The following is a 19,305-nucleotide window of genomic DNA, read 5'->3' as shown; positions in this document are numbered from 1 at the left end:
CGTATTTCATTTAAAACGACAAAGTTTTAGATTTATGATTCTGGCACGAATCTTCTCGACATTCCTTATGTTATTCTTCAGTGAAGGAGGAAGTTGAATAGTTAACTCTCCAAAGCTCATTTTTACTTATTACTTGGGTCTGACGCCTAGTGATGCGTTTCGTAAGGTCACTCCTCACATTCTCAAAGACAAATTCTTCTGTGCTTAGCACCTGGTTATATCCGATATGGTGAGGTGGTTAGGTGACACATGGATGAATGACATTACATGGGGGGTTATTAATAAGGTATTAAATGTATGAACTTAGTGACATGTTGGCAGTTTATGTTCTTGTGGCTGCTTCCGTTCCTGTTGCTGGGTCATTCGGTCCTGCTTCTACGATGGCCCGGGGTCTTGATGTGGGTAGAGTGTTATTGTGTATTTAGCTGGTTATTGATTGCTGGTCTAGATTTCTTGATATGCAGCGTTTCACTGATATCTAATCTTCTCTTGTCATTGTATCTATTAATTATTTCAATGTTGCTCGTCAAAATATCCCTGGTGATCGTCTCGTTGTGTTAGGAGATTATATGTTCCTTGATGGAGCCCTGTTGTTTGTGCGTTGTTAATCGCCTAGAGAGGAACGTTGTTGTTGTCTTGCCTATATACTGAGTTCGTTGGCGGCTGACAATCCCCAAGTGGTATGTGAAGGCGTAGACAACGTCGGTGTCTTTCAAAGCGTTTTTCTTGGTGTCGGGAGAATACTTCATTAGCAGGTTGGCGGTTTTCTTATTCTTATAATGTTACATCTATCTTTTGGTTGACGTCAGTCGGGGGTAACGTTCCTCTCAATGACCTCTTTTAGGGCTCTGTCCTCCGTCTTGTTGGCCGTGGAGAAGTTTCTGTAGAACAATTTTACTGGAAGTGCAGGTATTGTGGTGTTGGTGGCTCCGGTACCTGTTGCACACTTACACACCTTCCCTTTTACCATGTCTTCGACATAACCATTGGAGAAACCATTATCGACAAAGGTCAGTAATGGTTTCTCCATTATTGGGTGTGGTGGTGGTGGTGGAGGGTGTGGTGGTGGTGGTGGAGGAGGGTGTGTGGTGGTGGTGGTGGAGGAGGGTGTGTGGTGGTGAAGAGAGTAGTGTTAGTGTGATGTACACAGTAGTGGAGGCGGCAGCACTGTGCTAGAGTCAAGCTAGACAGGATGTCTGTGGCCGTTATCGTCTCCTCGGGGAGTACGCAAGTGGTCTACCCCTTAATAACCCCCACTACGTGAACACCCACACCATAGGACACGCATTATAACACACACACACACACACACACACACACACACACACACACACACACACACACACACACACACACACACACACACACACGTCTCTTAAGTTACTCGACCAACTTTTACACTTGGTGACCAGCATAAGGAGAGCCCCTTAGAGCTGATAGACGGGAAGAACATCCACACATCAACCTCTCATGCCTGTGCAGAAGTAGCTCACGACACTACACCACAGCACATCACTGATCCATATAATCAACACCATACACACATTACGGGCTCACCATAGCCCGTGCTACATAGACACTTCGTTCTGAGTAGCTAAATCTAAAACAACATACACAGACTAAACTATAATGCTCTCCGATTTCACACAACATAATCACAGTGCACAAAGGTAAATTTTTGTTACGTTTAATGGCTATTCAAGTTTGACTGGACTACGAGAGTCAGACTTCAATGTCCGGACGTCCCACACACACATTTCTCCACTCCTAGTAATCGTTACCTTACTGAACACATGATAACATAGACAAGCAGTTTCTACTGATATCTTATATTTTACATTTACTGGGCGAGACTGAGTTCACTGGACGGAAGGGCTTCCAATATTAGGTCACTGGAACACTGAGGTTTGGAACATTAGGTCATCTGGAACACTGAGGTTTGGAACATTAGGTCCCCCCCTGGAACATTAGGTCCTGGAACACTGAGGTTTGGAACATTAGGTCCTGGAACACTGAGGTTTGGAACATTAGCTCCCTGGAACACTGAGGTTTGGAACATTAGGTCCCTGGAACACTGAGGTTTGGAACATTAGGTCCCCCCCTGGAACATTAGGTCCTGGAACACTGAGGTTTGGAACATTAGGTCACTGGAACACTGAGGTTTGGAACATTAGGTCCTCTGGAACACTGAGGGTTGGAACATTAGGTCACTGGAACACTGAGGTTTGGAACATAAGGTCACTGGAACACTGAGGTTTGGAACATTAGGTCACTGGAACACTGAGGTTTGGAACATTAGGTCACTGGAACACTGAGGTTTGGAACATTAGGTCACTGGAACACTGAGGTTTGGAACATAAGGTCACTGGAACACTGAGGTTTGGAACATTAGGTCACTGGAACACTGAGGTTTGGAACATTAGGTCCCTGGAACACTGAGGTGATACAAAGAGCGCTGGGTCATGTTTGTAAGAACTAACACTAACTAACACTAACCTGCTACCCGTTAAGCCAACTTTATTCTTGCCTGTTGTTGTTGATTTTAGATTTAGTTACTCGGAACGAAATGTCCATGTAGCACGGGCTATGGTGATCCCGTAATATTCCTGCCTTCCGTATTGTGTTCAACACTATGAGTCCTGGACCCACCAAGGGTCAGGTGAATGCTGGCTGGTACACTCGGCTTTGCACGGAAAGGCTGATTGATCACGCCCTTTTGGCGACCTGTTTGTTCTCTCGCCTAATACGTCGCATTTGCTTACGGAATGGAACATTCCGTTGGAAATAAGATGTATTGGTAAAATATAAAGCGTAGTCATTTTGACGTTGTGTGTGCATCGGCATCGATAGGTTAGGTGGGTTGCTTGGGTCTGTACTTTTCGGGTTAAGCAAAACGGTTGATTTTTTTTTTACGGTGTATTAAATTGAGAGATGCGGCTGGTTCACCGCATGTGGATATAAGCTCCCCTACGGGCTCACCATAGCCCGTGCTACTTGGAACTTATTGTTCTAGGTAGCGAATCTTAAACAACAACAACAACAACATGATGTTGATATCAACACCTTCAAATTAAACCTGTAACTCTGCGTTTTAGCCTCCATATTCGCATTGGTTTATTTACAATGCAATTGCTGGAGCACGGAGCCAAAACATTGCATCACTGTACAAATACTTTTTTTTGTATAGGCGCGTCCAGTAGATGACTTGTGGCTCCTAGTAGATGGATTAGAACATTCCCTTCCATTCCTCGTATAAGCCATACCGTACTGGTTTGCCCTGGAACACGACCCGCTAATGGTTTTACAACCAGGTCCCCTAGTTACTGTTGGGTGAACAGGAGCAAACAGTTAAGGATTGGTGCTCAGTAAGTCATCCCTGGTCAGGGTTCGAACCCCATAGGAATTCACTCGCCAGGCGCGGGTCGAATGTTTTACCACAACGACGTAGTCATGAATATGAATACACATATATATACACTGTCTGGTTTATATAAAATATATATTTTCGTTGTTCTGTGAGGCTGCTTGGGGCAATGGGCAGCGTGCAGGAGAGGAGGTGAGGGTGTTATTGTTATAGATTCAGCTACTGGGAACAAAGTTGCAAGTAGCACGGGCTATGGTGAGCCCGTAGTGGACTTACCCGGCACAGGAGCGGGGGCTGTAACTGGTGGGGGTGATGGTGTATAATGGTTTAGCTCTATACTTCACGGAGGCCTCAACTCTTGTCTGGCAAATATGCAAGGAAAATGTGCTTGACAAATATTTTATTATTTCAGAGTGAAGAGATTTCTCCTCCTGTGCCATGGTGCCTACCGACCACGACAGTGAACCTTGAAAAGCTGGTGTACTTCATGTGTGGAGACTGGTGCTTCCCCCCGTGTGTTGTGGTGTGAGTGATGTGTGTGGGGCAGCCCTCGCTGGGTGTGACGCCTGCCAGCTGGGACTGACACCTGCCTGCTGGGTGTGACACCTTCCTGCTGGGTGTGACGCCTGCCAGCTGGGTGTGACGCCTGCCAGCTGGGACTGACGCCTTCCTGCTGGGTGTGACGCCTGCCAGCTGGGACTGACGCCTGCCAGCTGGGACTGACGCCTGCCCGCTGGGTGTGACGCCTGCCCGCTGGGTGTGACGCCTGCCCGCTGGGTGTGACGCCTGCCCGCTGGGTGTGACGCCTGCCCGCTGGGTGTGACGCCTGCCCGCTGGGTGTGACGCCTGCCCACTGGGTGTGACGCCTGCCCGCTGGGTGTGACGCCTGCCCGCTGGGTGTGACGCCTGCCCGCTGGGTGTGACGCCTGCCCGTTGGGTGTGACGCCTGCCCGTTGGGTGTGACGCCTGCCCGTTGGGTGTGACGCCTGCCCGCTGGGTGTGACGCCTGCCCGCTGGGTGTGACGCCTGCCCCGCTGGGTGTGACGCCCTGCCCGCTGGGTGTGACGCCTGCCCGCTGGGTGTGACGCCTTGCCTGCTGGGAGTGACGCCTGCCTGCTGGGTGTGACGCCTTCCTGCTGGGTGTGACGCCTGCCCGCTGGGTGTGACGCCTGCCCGCTGGGTGTGACGCCTGCCCGCTGGGTGTGACGCCTGCCCGCTGGGTGTGACGCCTGCCCGCTGGGTGTGACGCCTGCCCGCTGGGTGTGACGCCTGCCCGCTGGGTGTGACGCTTGCCCGCTGGGTGTGACGCTTGCCCGCTGGGTGTGACGCCTCCCAGCTGGGTGTGACGCCTCCCAGCTGGGTGTGACGCCTGCCCGCTGGGTGTGACGCCTGCCCGTTGGGTGTGACGCCCGCCTGCCTGCTGGGTGTGACGCCTCCCTGCTGGGTGTGACGCCCGCCCGCTGGGTGTGACGCCTGCCCGCTGGGTTTGACGCCTGCCCGCTGGGTGTGACGCCTGCCCGCTGGGTGTGACGCCTGCCCGCTGGGTGTGACGCCTGCCCGCTGGGTGTGACGCCTGCCCGCTGGGTGTCACGCCTGCGGCCAGTGTGTACGGAACAGTATGGCCGCCACGGCCTGGTCTTCGCCGCCGCCACCTCCACCATTGCCAACTGTCGCGGTGTAGAAGCCAGCGGAGACGCGTGATTACCTTAGGGAGCAGCTGGCGGCCGGTGCCACGAGTAACCTGAAGACGGAAATGTCGTCACTTTCCCTCGCGAACATGAACGACAACTCCACGGCGGGTGGTGGAAACTCGACCTACATCGACTATGGCGTGACAGCCGTGGCCACTCTCTCCTTCTTCATGGTGGTGTCGATGGTGCTGGCCCTCGGGGGTAACGTGATGGTGATCCTGACCATCGCCCGACACCGTGGCATGCGCACCAGGACCAACCTCCTCCTGGCCAACCTGGCCGTGGCCGACATCCTGGTGGCCGTCCTCGACATGCCCATTGCCCTCGTCACCATCATCCACGGCGACTGGATCTTCAGCAAGAACTTCTGCTACTTCAACGCCTTCACCGTGGGTCTGGGCCTCATGCTGTCCGTCCACACCCTCGTTGGCATCAGGTATGTCGCGAACTCGTCCACTCGCTGTACTCGCAGTCCTCTCTCCTCATAGTTCTACACCCTCAACCCTCTCCTCGCACTCTCTAACCTTTCACTTGTCTAGAAAAGTCTTAATTGTAGCTTTCGTTTTAAGAGTATGTCCAGGGAAATTCAAACCTTTCGCGTTGAGACGTCTCACTGAGAGTGAGAAACAAGTGAGAAACTTCTCACTCCTCTCATTATTGCCATTTTCGGTAAGTCTGTCATTGCTGGGAATGTGATTGTCTTGGCTCGAGTTCCCCCGACCACCACATCTTGCAAGAAAGGTTAGACCATACATGGGGTGGGTATATTGTCTACCGCTGACCTGGCTGTTCAGTGACCACGATAAGCATATACTAGGAGGGGGTACCCGGCGGTGCCCGGGACAGTCTGCTTCTCCCTCGAACCCCGTCCCCCACCACCCCCCACCCCGTCTCAAACCACCCGTCTTCTTTTCCCCCTCTTCTTCCCTCACCTCCTTCCCCGTCCTCCACGTGGAAATTTTATCCCTATATATCCCTTATTATGTTAAAAGTAATTAAAATGTTACTATAAAAGGGTACAAATTAAAATATAAAAACATAAGATGGCATCATTTCCAAATAGTAATGATGCCGGGGTGATGTGAGCAGGTGTCGGGTGTTGAGCTCCTAGCTGAGGGTGCTGAGAGCTCCCACCTGTGACGGTCCTGAGAGCTCCCACCTGTGACGGTCCTGAGAGCTCCCACCTGTGACGGTCCTGAGAGCTCCCACCTGTGACGGTCCTGAGAGCTCCCACCTGTGACGGTCCTGAGAGCTCCCACCTGTGACGGTCCTGAGAGCTCCCAGCTGTGACGGTCCTGAGAGCTCCCACCTGTGACGGTCCTGAGAGCTCCCACCTGTGACGGTGCTGAGAGCTCCCACCTGTGACGGTCCTGAGAGCTCCCACCTGTGACGGTCCTGAGAGCTCCCACCTGTGAGGGTCCTGAGAGCTCCCACCTGTGACGGTCCTGAGAGCTCCCAGCTGTGAGGGTCCTGAGAGCTCCCAGCTGTGACGGTCCTGAGAGCTCCCACCTGTGACGGTCCTGAGAGCTCCCACCTGTGACGGTCCTGAGAGCTCCCACCTGTGACGGTCCTGAGAGCTCCCACCTGTGACGGTCCTGAGAGCTCCCAGCTGTGAGGGTCCTGAGAGCTCCCACCTGTGACGGTGCTGAGAGCTCCCAGCTGTGAGGGTCATGAAAGCGTTGATATCCTGGTCTGCTGCTTCCACCAGCCTGGATAACGAATCCACGGTAGTTATCTGTTAGACAATTTGGATACAAAATAAAGAGTTCAGCATAAGTAAATTATTCCCCGTGACTAACATCTCGACACCTCCCTACAATCTCTCCAGACGCTCCCCGCCCCTTCCCTTCCATAACGTAGACGTGGGATCTGTGGATTGTTTCAAGCGTAGGACAGACGTATATGAATGAGTTTGGGTGGATATAAACAGGAGCTGCTACGTTTGGCAGCTCCTAGTACATGAAAAAGGTGCCTTTTGCAGTTTCCGTCATTCTTATGTTGCTGAGCCGCCAAGAGCACTAATTTTAAACAGCAGAACCCTTGTAAACATTTACATTGATGGCAACGTTGGCTGCATTAAGTAAACACTTCTGCACACAGTGTTTACTCCATGTTTAGGCTGTAAACACACTCGCGTCGGCTTCCTGACGGAGCTCTAAATTCCTGCAATTGTTATATTATTATTTGTGTCGTCTATGTTGATCTGCCGCAACACATAGCTTTACTAAATTACTAATAAATAAGTTCTTTTTGTTATACAATTGACACCAATGTTATATCTCCTAGACACAGTACTAACCACTAATTTATCAACTTGAGAATTATATTTACAAGTCACAGTCAACTTAAAGTATATTTTTAGTGTGGGGGTTTAAGTTTCTTCAAACTGAGTGCTGCACAGCGATAAAAATCACCCCAGATAATTTATGTGAATAACATGAGACCACGAAAAATTGGATCATAAAAAATATTCACTTATAAAAATTGGCACAAAAAGACGAAGCTGCTGCATCATCATCATCATCATCATCATCATCATCATCATCATCATCATCATCATCATCATCCATCGTCGTCGTCGTCGTCGTCTATCATTGATTTTTTTTCTTGTTGCCGCCGGAAGCGGCTAGTTTCTTGTTCACCCCATACTCATCCTGTGAGTTTGCCATTAGTGGTTCTCATCCGGGACGTTATGGTTGTGCACAGGTTCTTGTACAGTGTCCAAAGAAGCACTGCTACAGCTCATTAACCGCATGAGTTATCAATACAATTCACAATTGTATGAATCAAGAGGATCATAACCTCTTGATCTCTACCCGGAATCAACCTGTCCTCTTAAAAAGAACGTCGCTTTTGGCCGTTTGCCCGAATTTGGACGTAATTTGAAAATGAAAAAAAATGAAATTAAATTTGGGATTTTTTTTCAACAACAGTAAGTTAAGGGTCCTCTGATAGGTTAGGTGGGCAGGAAATTCTCATAAAGTTTCAAAACGGTATGAAAAACGTTAATGGAAAGTTGCCTCTTCTAACCTTGTAGAGTAAGCCGGACGACTCAAACAGAAAACGGAACAGTACGTCACTTTTGTGAGTCGATTTTATTTCAAATTACGTCGAAATTTGGTCACAGCGCGCATACCAGCCAAAAGTGACGTTATTTTTAAGAGAACGGGTTGCATTCCTATTGTGAAGACCTTGCGTAGGAGTAGCTGCCGGGCTCCCTCCCATAGGCCGACGTTTGACCCCGTGTGTGTGTGTGTGTGTGTGTGTGTGTGTGTGTGTGTGTGTGTGTGTGTGTGTCCGTGTGTGTGTGTGTCCGGGTGGACGGAATGTTAGTCTGTTGCATTATCCATTATTAATGTTGCATGTTCGTGTATCTCCCTCCTGACCCCACTGGCAGGTCACGCCTACCACCTTCATGTGGGACACAAAATAATTACATATTCCAGCGTGTGTGGTTGCGCACGCTCACCTGACTGCCTGTTGGAAGCACGAAAACAGTACCGGGTTCTCACAGTACCAGTACTGTGCCAATATCTTTCTTAATGAACACCCCAGTACTATACGACTCGACTCTGATTTATTATTATTTTATGTAATATTGGAACTATAAGTGCTGATCACACCAACATTTTATAAAGTTATCATAATACCTAAGCGTTGAACACTCCTCAAAACTTTGATTTAGTGTTTTCCCCCTTTGACTTTATGAATTACGTTGATGAAACCTATAACAATTACATTGTTATAGGTTATATAACCTATAACAATTACATTGTTATAGGTTAGTGATACTGAAGGTGAGAGTTGGGGAGGTGGGGAGAGGGAGAAGAGAAGCAACCAAATCAGGGGAAAATGAAAAACATTTTCAATAGAAACATTATTGCATCTGCTTTATTACAAATCACAAAATCATAGCTTATTAACATTAGTAATGATTGGTACACTACGGATCCATTTTGAATTTATCAATTTAAATAACGACTTGAGTAAGATCATTAATATTCATTAATCTTGAGTAAGATCAGTAATCTCATTAATATCTCATTTAAATCTCATTATATTGTTGTTCCCTGGAACTTGCATGTATTGCAGAATGGGTCTACTGCAGTTTTATCTTGTGTTCATGAACTAAAGGTACTGTTGTTAACTCATTATTTTCCTCCTCCCTATATATTACCAGGTAGGCAGGGAGCTAAAGAGGTTGATGGCTTGGTTTAAGAGAGAGAGAGAGAGAGAGAGAGAGAGAGAGAGAGAGAGAGAGAGAGGGGGAGGGAGGGAGGGAGGGAGGGAGGTAAGTAAGATAGATGAAGTGGATGGGAGGAATTACGTAAACTGCAACACATCACCTTGAGACTCTGGTCTCGTTAATTCTAGCTATCGTGCTCGCGGTAAGCCAAGAATTCCTTTACAGGAGGCATGTCATTAGATCACTGTACAGCACCTACTTGAGACCAGATGCAGAGTATGCAGCTCCCTAGTGGAGCCCCGGCTTCATAAAACGTTTAAGGAGACTTCAAAAAGTACCGAGGTTTGTAACGAGGCTTTTCCCAGAACTATGAGGAAAGATGGGATATGAAGAAGTACTGAAAGAACCGGACCTAACGTCGCTAGAAAAGAGGAGAGAAAGAAGAGAGATGATAGATGTATCATACATAGTTACGGGATTAACAGAATGGAAGAGAGGAAATGATAGAAAAATAGGTAGAGTAATTGATTTAGATGGTTGCACAGGCAGGGACCAGGAACTTGAGCGCCTCTTTACAGGCAGCAATAGGAGAGCGCGCGCACGCACACACACACACACACACACACACACACACACACACACACACACACACACACACACACACACGGAATGCACTTGGGGAACAGGTTGTGGAATCAAACTCTATTCATAATTTCAAAAATAAGTATAATAGAGAAATGGGACAGGAGTCATTGCTGTAAACAACCGATGGCTGGAAAGGCGGGATCCAAGAGTCAATGCTCGACCCTGCAAGCACAAATAGGTGAGTACACACACACCATCCATTGTGAGTACAGTAGCTTGAAATACGCTCACCTAAGTATACTGACCCCGATATACAAACCCAAATATTTTGAGGTAAGAAAATAGACGCGAAACCATAACGGGTCCTCGTAGCCTGGTGGATAGCGCGCAGGACTCGTAATTCTGTGGCGCGGGTTCGATTCCCGCACGAGGCAGAAACAAATGGGCAAAGTTTCTTTCACCCTGAATGCCCCTGTTACCTAGCAGTAAATAGGTACCTGGGAGTTAGTCAGCTGTCACGGGCTGCTTCCTGGGGGTGGAGGCCTGGTCGAGGACCGGGCCGCGGGGACACTAAAGCCCCGAAATCATCTCAAGATAACCTCAAGATAACCATGCTGGCTCTCCCGAAGACACTGTAGTATGGATAGCGACGACTAGACGGGGGTAAAACACACGTGGAAACTGCAGTGACTTTAGTCACTGACTTAACAAAAGACAGTAGAATTGAGCCGCTGACTGTAGCCAGATGTGTTCCAATTGAATTTAAAACTCAAGTATGGGTCAAGGTGTGACGTCAGTGACGTCATAGTGACGTCACTCCTTGTGTATGCCATATATAAAACGCAATACTGTATCTCTTATTTTAATGGTTACGGGTTATTCGTGCCCGTGCCCCCTCTTGGGTGGCTTAATCTTTATCAATTAATCAATCTCTAATTTTGGTTAGGTTAAGTTAAGATGGGCTGGGATAGGATAGGTTAGGTTGGGTTAAGTTTACTTCAAGAGCAGCGATGTGTGGTTGTGGTGACGAGTGCCTCAGGTGCCAGAGCCTACTCGACACGGTCTCCTGCAGGGAAAGAGGTCAGGAGTCCTGGCCTGGCCGGTCACTGGCCTGGCCGGTCACTGGCCTGGCCGGACACTGGCTGGGCAAGCTGGTCTCGCGGATCATGAGAGACGTTCTCCTAATTCTCCTTTGAGGCGGAGCTGTTAGAATTGTCTTCAGCAATAGGTATGATATGGTTTGGGCAGGTAGGAAACATGGAGTAAGGGGTTGGTAAAGTACAGGATAGGATACAGTACCCTGACCAATTTGCGGTCTGTGCTGTACTCGCCTACTTGTACTCGCATAGTTGTGCTTGCGGGGATTGAGCTTTGAGTCTTTAGTGCCGCCTCTTGACTGTCAATCAACTGGTGTACAGATGCTGGAGCCTATTGGGCTCTTATCAAATCTACATCTGAAACTGTGTATGGAGTCAACCTCCACCACATCACTGCCTAATGCATTCCATCTGTTAACTACTCTGACACTGAAAAAAATATTTCTAACGTCTCTGTGGCTCATTTAGGTACTCAAGAGTCCACCTGTGTCCCCTTGTTCGTGTTCCACCCGTGCTAAATAGTTTGTCTTTGTCCACCCTGTCAGTTCCCCTGGGAATTTTGTAGGTGGTTATCATGTCTCTTCCAGAGACGTGAGGGTTAGCTCCCGTAGCCTTTCTCGTAGCTCATACCTTTCAATTCTGGGGACTAGTCTGGTGGCAACGTCTGAATCTTCTCTAACTTTGTCTTGTTTTTAACTAGGTGTGGACTCCAGGCTGGAGCTGCATACGCGAGAATTGGTCTGACATAAGTGGTATACAAGGTTCTAAGTGATTCCTTACACAAGTTTCTAAAGGCAGGTCTTATGCTGGCCAATCTAGCATATGCCGCTTATGATATCCTTTTGTGTGGTACTGTAATTGTGTTTGATGGTTGTACTATATCATGCCGCCTGTTCGAGTGCTGTTGTCTTCATCTTCATCTTCTACCCGAAACGCTTATATTTATTATTAACATCTTTATTGACAAAATTAATTACAATTTTGCCTAATCTGAGGATTTTGATAGTCTTATTAAATTGAGGTTAATGCTAGTATTCACTGTCACGCAGGACAGAGGGTCATACATAAGACAATAGGTCTAAACTGTAGGCTGAAGCACATATATATCACGGTTACAATCAATGTTTTAATGTGTGGATATGTGAAAACAACTTTCTATTGTGCACTGCCACACAAGGGCAGGGATGGGTTCATAAGTGATGCAGCTTAGAATATAAGTAGAAATTGTTCTTCATTCTTTAAAATGGACAAGCAAATTTTGGGTAAATTGTTAGGATGTCGTCCAGAACACCTGAGTCAATAAAATAGTTACACAGTTGGTGGTACAATAGGCCAGGAGGTCTAAAGTCCTTTACGGTTTCACATTCATCAATATAGTGTTCTAGTGAATGCATTAAAGGTTTATCACAGAGTTTACAATCTGAATATTCTGGTAGTGGCTCAGCCTCACTAACCTGCCAGATGTGTCTATAGCCAAGGCGAATTCGCGCAATTACTACATCACATTGCCTGGTCCGGTTACTGTGCTGACCATACAAATACCTATTATTACAGAACTTGTCATAACTTTTAATACTGCAGCTTTCAGGTCTCTGTGCATTTCTTAGTTCTTCTAAATCTGAATTAATTTCTTTAATTTGTATGTTTCTAATAACTGCATTAGATAGTCCAAAGTCATAATCAATGTTTTCTTTCCTGCAAGCCTCATTGGCCAATTGATCTACAAAGTCATGTTTTTCAACTCCAACATGGGATGGGATCCACACAAATTTTATACAAGAATTATTATCATTGGCAAAAATTACATTCCATTTAATATTACAAGCTACTTCCGACATACATTGTGATGGGTTATTTAAGGACTGCAGAGCAACGCTTTGCGTAATAGTGGCTTTAGGCATTGTATGTACTAGCTCTATCTATAAATCTATAAATTTTTGTAAAATCTCTTGTATGAATGTACCTTACCTGAATAAACATTTATTTATTTATTATATTTATTTATATAAGAACAGGCTAATGTTTCAGGCCTATTAGTGAGGAGGCTAATTGAGTGTTATGGCCCGATGTTGGTCCTTCGGTGGTTTGGCTGTTGGCTTAAATGTTGATTCTGTGTTTTAATTCATTTTTATTTTTGTTGGAAATAAGAAGCACTTTCTCCGTGAGCGTCTTTCTTGTGTGTGTTAGTGTGGAAGGTGTTGCCAGGTCTTGAGTCTTTGGGAACATTGGTGGGTAGTTTGGGAAATGTATTGTGTGATAGGTCGTGACTTTATTTGTCTCCACGGGTGGGTATAGAAACATGGCTTCTGACTCGTGTTGGCAAGCTGTCCCTTCCCCATACCTCATGGGGAAGGTGTATGGGAAGGGAAAGCCTTACCCTACTATTTTTTCCAGGAACACGACCCGCCAATTGGTTAACAACTAGATCTTCAATTACCACTGGGAGAGCAGGGGGGAAGGGTGGGGGGTGAACAGTTACGGACTGATGCCCAGTATATGAATCCTCCCTGACCAGGAGTCGAACCCACGTGAGACATCTCCTGTCACGCAGGGTGCAGTCGCACCTCCACAGATCTCCAGTATCAGCTCTTCATACTGGTAATGGCTCAAAAGGGCCACCACTTACGGGCTATTCATGTCCGTTCCACGTTTTGGGTGGCTTAATCTTCATCAATCAATCAATCAATCAATCAATCAATCAGGAGTCGAACCCTGACCAAATCGCTGGCGTGGCGTTAGGCGAGTGTTACCACTAAACCACCATGGGCTGCTTTAAGTTGTTGTGACACTTCTCGCTGTGTGGTGGAGGGTAAGAATGGCGGGCATGGCTCCTCCTCCAACGTCAGACTTAGTCTTGGGTTAAGTGTTGGCCATCTTGGAGTACGTGTAGATAACCTGCCCTCCAGAGGGCTGTAAGGTCAGAATAACATTCCGTGGCGATAGCACCAGTGAGGACATCACTGGTGTGGCAGCCCTTGTCCTGAAGGCTCTCATTATCCACCCGATCATTTTCCCCCGGCTGTTGCTATGTTTGCGTTGTGGTGCTCTCTAAACGTTTAGTCGACTCACATTATTATTATTATTCTTGTCTCTCAGTCGGTCGCTGCGAGGAATCTGTCTTGTGTCTGGTGGCGTATTACTTCTTTAGTGCCAAGTTTGGACTATTAAACGCCAGGATGTTTTATCGGTGCTGGCCTCAAGATTTGGTTTATTTCCGATAGTAGCCTAACGTTTCCGAGGCCATTTTTATGATAATCCTAAGTGTCCTCAGCGAAGGATGACACGAAACGAAAGTATTTTTTACAATGCCAGTTTGGGTACATTATACCTACTAGCATATATACATGTTCCTCAGTCTAGCATGTATACTTTTCCCTCAGTTCTCCATGGATGGGGTTTGACCTCTGCTACGTTGTGTTGTTACTGAACACTCGACATATTAAAAACATATGTCGCATATCTGAAGCATTAAATCCTGGAGACATGTCCAGTATATCATCAAAGAGCCCCAGTAGTGAAATACTTACAGAAGGGGAAGAGAACTATCATCAGAAAACGGTGAGCCATTACGACTTATTTAGAGAGATCCACGTATCTTAACCCATGGGGCGGGCAGTGCGAGAGACTATACAATATACTGTTGAAGATCCCTTAAGAAGCTTCACGCCATGGGGCCAGATTCACAAGGAAGTTACTCAAGCACTTACGAACCTGTACATCTTTTCTCAATCTTTGGCGACTTTGTTTACAATTATTAAACAATTAATGAGCTCCTAAGCACCTGGAGGCTGTTTATAACAATAACAACAGTTGATTGGGAAGTTTTCATGCTTGTAAACTGTTTAATAAATGTAGCCAAAGCCGTCAAGGATTGAGGAAAGATGTACACATTCGTAAGTACTTGCATAATTGCTTCGTGAATCTGGTCCATGGTTGCTTAATTGTAGCGGCAGGTATCTTGGGTATACTATCCTTGAGTAGACTGGTTCACGTGTCCAAAGCTTGAGTTAACTGACCATGGAAGATGAACTTCAGTATCCTGGGTATATAAGCATTATCAAGTTTCTCCTGCAAGGTGTATATGTGTGTATGTGTGCAGGCTTCATGTATAGGGGGCGATGTGTTGTGGCATAGCTGTACATACTCGGTATACTGGGAGCAGTACACGGGCCTGGTATACTGGGAGCAGTATGCTAGCGTGGTATACTGGGAGCAGTATGCTAGCGTGGTATACTGGGAGCAGTATGCTAGCGTGGTATACTGGGAGCAGTATACTGGCGTGGTATACTGGGAGCAGTATACTGGCGTGGTATACTGGGAGCAGTATACTGGCGTGGTATACTGGGAGCAGTATACTGGCGTGGTATACTGGGAGCAGTATACTGGCGTGGTATACTGGGAGCAGCACACGGGCGTGGTATACTGAGAACAGCACGCGGGCGTGGTATACTGGCGTGGTATACTGGCGTGGTATACTGGGAACAGCACACGGGCGTGGTATACTGGCGTGGTATACTGGGAACAGCACACGGGCGTGATATACTGGCGTGGTATACTGGGAACAGCACACGGGCGTGGTATACTGGCGTGGTATACTGGGAACAGCACACGGGCGTGGTATACTGGGAACAGCACACGGGCGTGGTATACTGGGAACAGCACACGGGCGTGGTATACTGGGAACAGCACACAGGCGTAGTATACTGGGAACAGCACACAGGCGTAGTATACTGGCGTGGTATACTGGGAACAGCACACGGGCGTGGTATACTGGGAACAGCACACGGGCGTGGTATACTGGGAACAGCACACGGGCGTGGTATACTGGGAGCAGTATACACATTGCTCTGGAGGGAACAGTAACAATTGGCGTTTTTAATTATATTAAGTAAGTTATTGTGCGTGCACGCTAACTCTACAGCGCCTGAGGTTGTCGGTGGCTGTCTCGGTAGTGGCTCCGTCAGTGGTTCGCTGGTTGTCCCAGTGGTGTTTTCGCCAATGGTTGTGTCAGTGGTTGTCAGTAGTGGTTGTCCGTGGTTGTATCAGTCTTAGCTTCGTCAGTGGTCGTGCCAGTGGTTGTCAGTGGTTGTCAGTAGTGGTTGTCAGTGGTTGTATCAGTCTTAGCTTCGTCAGTGGTCGTGTCAGTGGTTGTCAGTAGTGGTTATCAGTGGTTGTATCAGTCTTAGCTTCGTCAGTGGTCGTGCCAGTGGTTGTCAGTGGTTGTATCAGTCTTAGCTTCGTCAGTGGTCGTGCCAGTGGTTGTCAGTGGTTGTATCAGTCTTAGCTTCGTCAGTGGTCGTGCCAGTAGTTGTCAGTGGTTGTATCAGTCTTAGCTTCGCCAGTGGTCGTGCCAGTGGTTGTCAGTGGTTGTATCAGTCTTAGCTTCGTCAGTGGTCGTGCCAGTGGTTGTCAGTTGTTGTATCAGTCTTAGCTTCGTCAGTGGTCGTGCCAGTGGTTGTCAGTGGTTGTATCAGTCTTAGCTTCGTCAGTGGTCGTGCCAGTGGTTGTCAGTGGTTGTATCAGTCTTAGCTTCGTCAGTGGTCGTGCCAGTGGTTGTCAGTGGTTGTATCAGTCTTAGCTTCGTCAGTGGTCGTGCCAGTGGTTGTCAGTGGTTGTATCAGTCTTAGCTTCGTCAGTGGTCGTGTCAGTGGTTGCCAGTGGTTGTATCAGTCTTAGCTTCGTCAGTGGTCGTGTCAGTGGTCGTGCGTGTTGGGCTGAGTTAGAGGTTATCAGTGGTTTTCAGAATAAAATGTGTTTCTGTTCGAGGTTGGAGGCCAGTTGCTTGAGAATAGCCTCACCCAGATTTGTACAGTTATTGCTGCGTGGCATGTGCCCGACATAGGGCGGGTCGGAGTTGGCATTATTGAAATGAGTAACACATGGTTCGATGCCCTGACGACCCTTGAATCTTGGCTCGACACTGATTTTTGTTCTTCCTCCCTGTTTCGTAAAACATTATGTACTGATCATGCTAGACAGGCAGAGATACGCACACAAATACAGACATATACATACATAGTTACAGATATAGGAAGATAGAGATTACAATGAGATAAAAAGAAACGCAGATAGTGACACAGAAATAAGTGAGTGTGTGTGTGTGTGTGTGTGTGTGTGCGCGCGAGTGAATTTACCGACAGAAAATAGCGTGCCAAAAGCCCTCGCCAACATTACTTCGTACATAAATAATGTTATATATACACTCTTAAATGACTTGTATTAAATATATAGGACTTATTGTTTCGACTGGAAACGCTCCCCTTATATTCTACACTCTTGCGACACTACGGTAAAAAATATAAGAATTGACCGTTTTCTTTCAAACGAGGCTTGAAATATTTACGAACGGGTAGGCTTTGTTCATTTATAATTAAACTACATGGCAAAGTGGGGCCAATTTTAGGAATTATTGCATTATTCTTGATAAATATCTAGCAGCCGCGAGGTCAAGCGAGGCTGGGTGAAGACATGTTAATTAGCTACGAAAGAGCGAGGCTTTTGGGCGTATCAATATGTGTTTACTTTAGGTGAAAGCGTTTGTTCATAATTTTACAGGCATTTTCTCCCGTTATGTTTGTGTAATACTTGAGCACTTTTCCAAGTGAAGATAGTAAGTCAAGGAGACGGATGGTGGATTGATCGGAGCCGGCCCGTGGACCCCAGGAGCCGGCCCGTGGACCCCAGGAGCCGGCCCGTGGACCCCAGGAGCCGGCCCGTGGACCCCAGGAGCCGGCCCGTGGACCCCAGGAGCCGGCCCGTGGACCCCAGGAGCCGGTCCGTTGACCCCAAGAGCCGGCCGGTAGACCCCAGGATCCGGCCCGTGGACCAAGAAGCGGCCAGATTCCCTTGAAACAGTGACCTGGGTGTATTCTTCACACACCGGATACCGTGACGAAAGTTTTTTCCTCCTGTCTTTGTTCATTTCTCCTCATCTGTAACCTCCATCACCAGCACTACTGCTTAATGAAACAAGTGTGGGAAGGTGTAAATATTATCTCAGTTGCAGCGGGAAGAATGATTGATTTGATACTTTGGAGGAGCTCAGAGTTCACTCACATCTGAGACTCGCTGTGATGTGACGGGGCTCAGACACACACTGCTGGGACTCTAAACAACGCCGGCTTCTTTCTTGGTGTCACAAGATTGCTGTGAAGGGTTCACTCGTACTGATCCACTTTACATAGAAACAAGGTACTGAACCGTGAATAAGAATTTGTGGAAAAGTGATGATGGAGAAATTATTTTAAACACTGAACAATTGTGTAAGATAAAATGGCCATGTTCGTTGCTATATTGAGCGTCGTATGAGGCAATTAAGGCAGAAACTGTTGCTTATAGAAAGGGTAAATATACATTTATCCTTTCATTTAACACGTGGTTTATTCTCTGGTTGAAAATTGTAACAAATGTTGAGATATCTTACTCAAGGCTGTGTATACACTACGCATAAGCTATACATCATCGAAGAGAGATTTGGAAGGTTTATCTATGTAAGAAAAATTAATCACTCTAACAAGAAATGATTAACAATAAAATAAGGAAATCAGAATAAAGTTGTTGAATGCGCATGACAAGGAATGCCAAGATAAATCCCAAAGACTCCATCCACAACCTGTCCTCCTAATAGAACGTCGTATTTTGACGTATACTCTACCTAAGGTCAAAAAATTGGTGTACTATAAAAAGGTAGCGTCACGCAAAATTGGCAATATCCCGTTTTCTGTTTTGAGTCCTGTGGTAGGTTAGGATAAGGGGCACTTTAGAACGACAGTTTCTTCACGTTAGGAGGACGGGCTGTGTTCTACATGTATGATACATGTGGCTTAAGCCTCAGCTCATCCAACGGTGGAGAAGATGCCGGCGGGCGGGTAAATGTGGTTAATGTCTGAAGGGAAAAATGTAGGAAAATAATCATTTATTGAAATTAGTAAACAAATGGAAAACTTGTGTCGAGCAGGTCTCCAGACTGATAAGGTATTTCCCAGGGATAAAGTACAAAAATACTTACATTTTTAATGTAAGGAAGCAGTCCGATCTCGCCAACGTCAAGAAACTCTCGTACAAAAGTACCCTAACCTAACTAACCAGAGGACCCACGAACAGAAAACGGGATATTGTCAATTTTGCGTGGCGCTACCATGTCCTACGTCAGTGTTTGGCCTTGGGTAAAGTATACGTCAAAATGCGACGTGCTATAACGAGAACAGGCTGTCTTGTGAGCGTTCCCAAGGAACAGCCTATTCAACCCTTGTCAAGCATATTGTGTAAATCACTCGAGTTTGGCACTGCTGCATAGTGGCAAGTTTCAAATGTAGTCCCATTCAAATTCAAAATTCAAATTATTTATTCAGGAAAAGTACACACATTAGTTGATTTACAAAC

General features: G+C 46.8%; 1 protein-coding gene across 3 annotated transcripts in view; it reads left to right on the top strand.

The window, feature by feature from the left end:
• LOC123761725 (uncharacterized) overlaps positions 1-19,305 on the top strand; it is an 82,818-nt gene that overhangs the window by 29,941 nt on the left and 33,572 nt on the right. For 2 of the 3 annotated variants that reach the window (XM_045747867.2, XM_069330616.1), the window contains exon 1: positions 5,118-5,491. The exons of the other annotated variant lie outside the window; for it this stretch is intronic. In XM_045747867.2, the coding sequence (XP_045603823.1) occupies positions 5,118-5,491 (374 nt within the window). Of the gene's footprint in view, positions 1-5,117; positions 5,492-19,305 lie in introns of those variants that run through there. 3 annotated transcript variants of the gene reach the window in all.

The sequence above is a fragment of the Procambarus clarkii genome, chromosome 24 (genome assembly GCF_040958095.1).
Source record: "Procambarus clarkii isolate CNS0578487 chromosome 24, FALCON_Pclarkii_2.0, whole genome shotgun sequence".
In the NCBI taxonomy this organism is placed as follows: Eukaryota; Metazoa; Arthropoda; class Malacostraca; order Decapoda; family Cambaridae; genus Procambarus; species Procambarus clarkii.
This window is presented reverse-complemented; position numbering and strand designations above follow the sequence as displayed.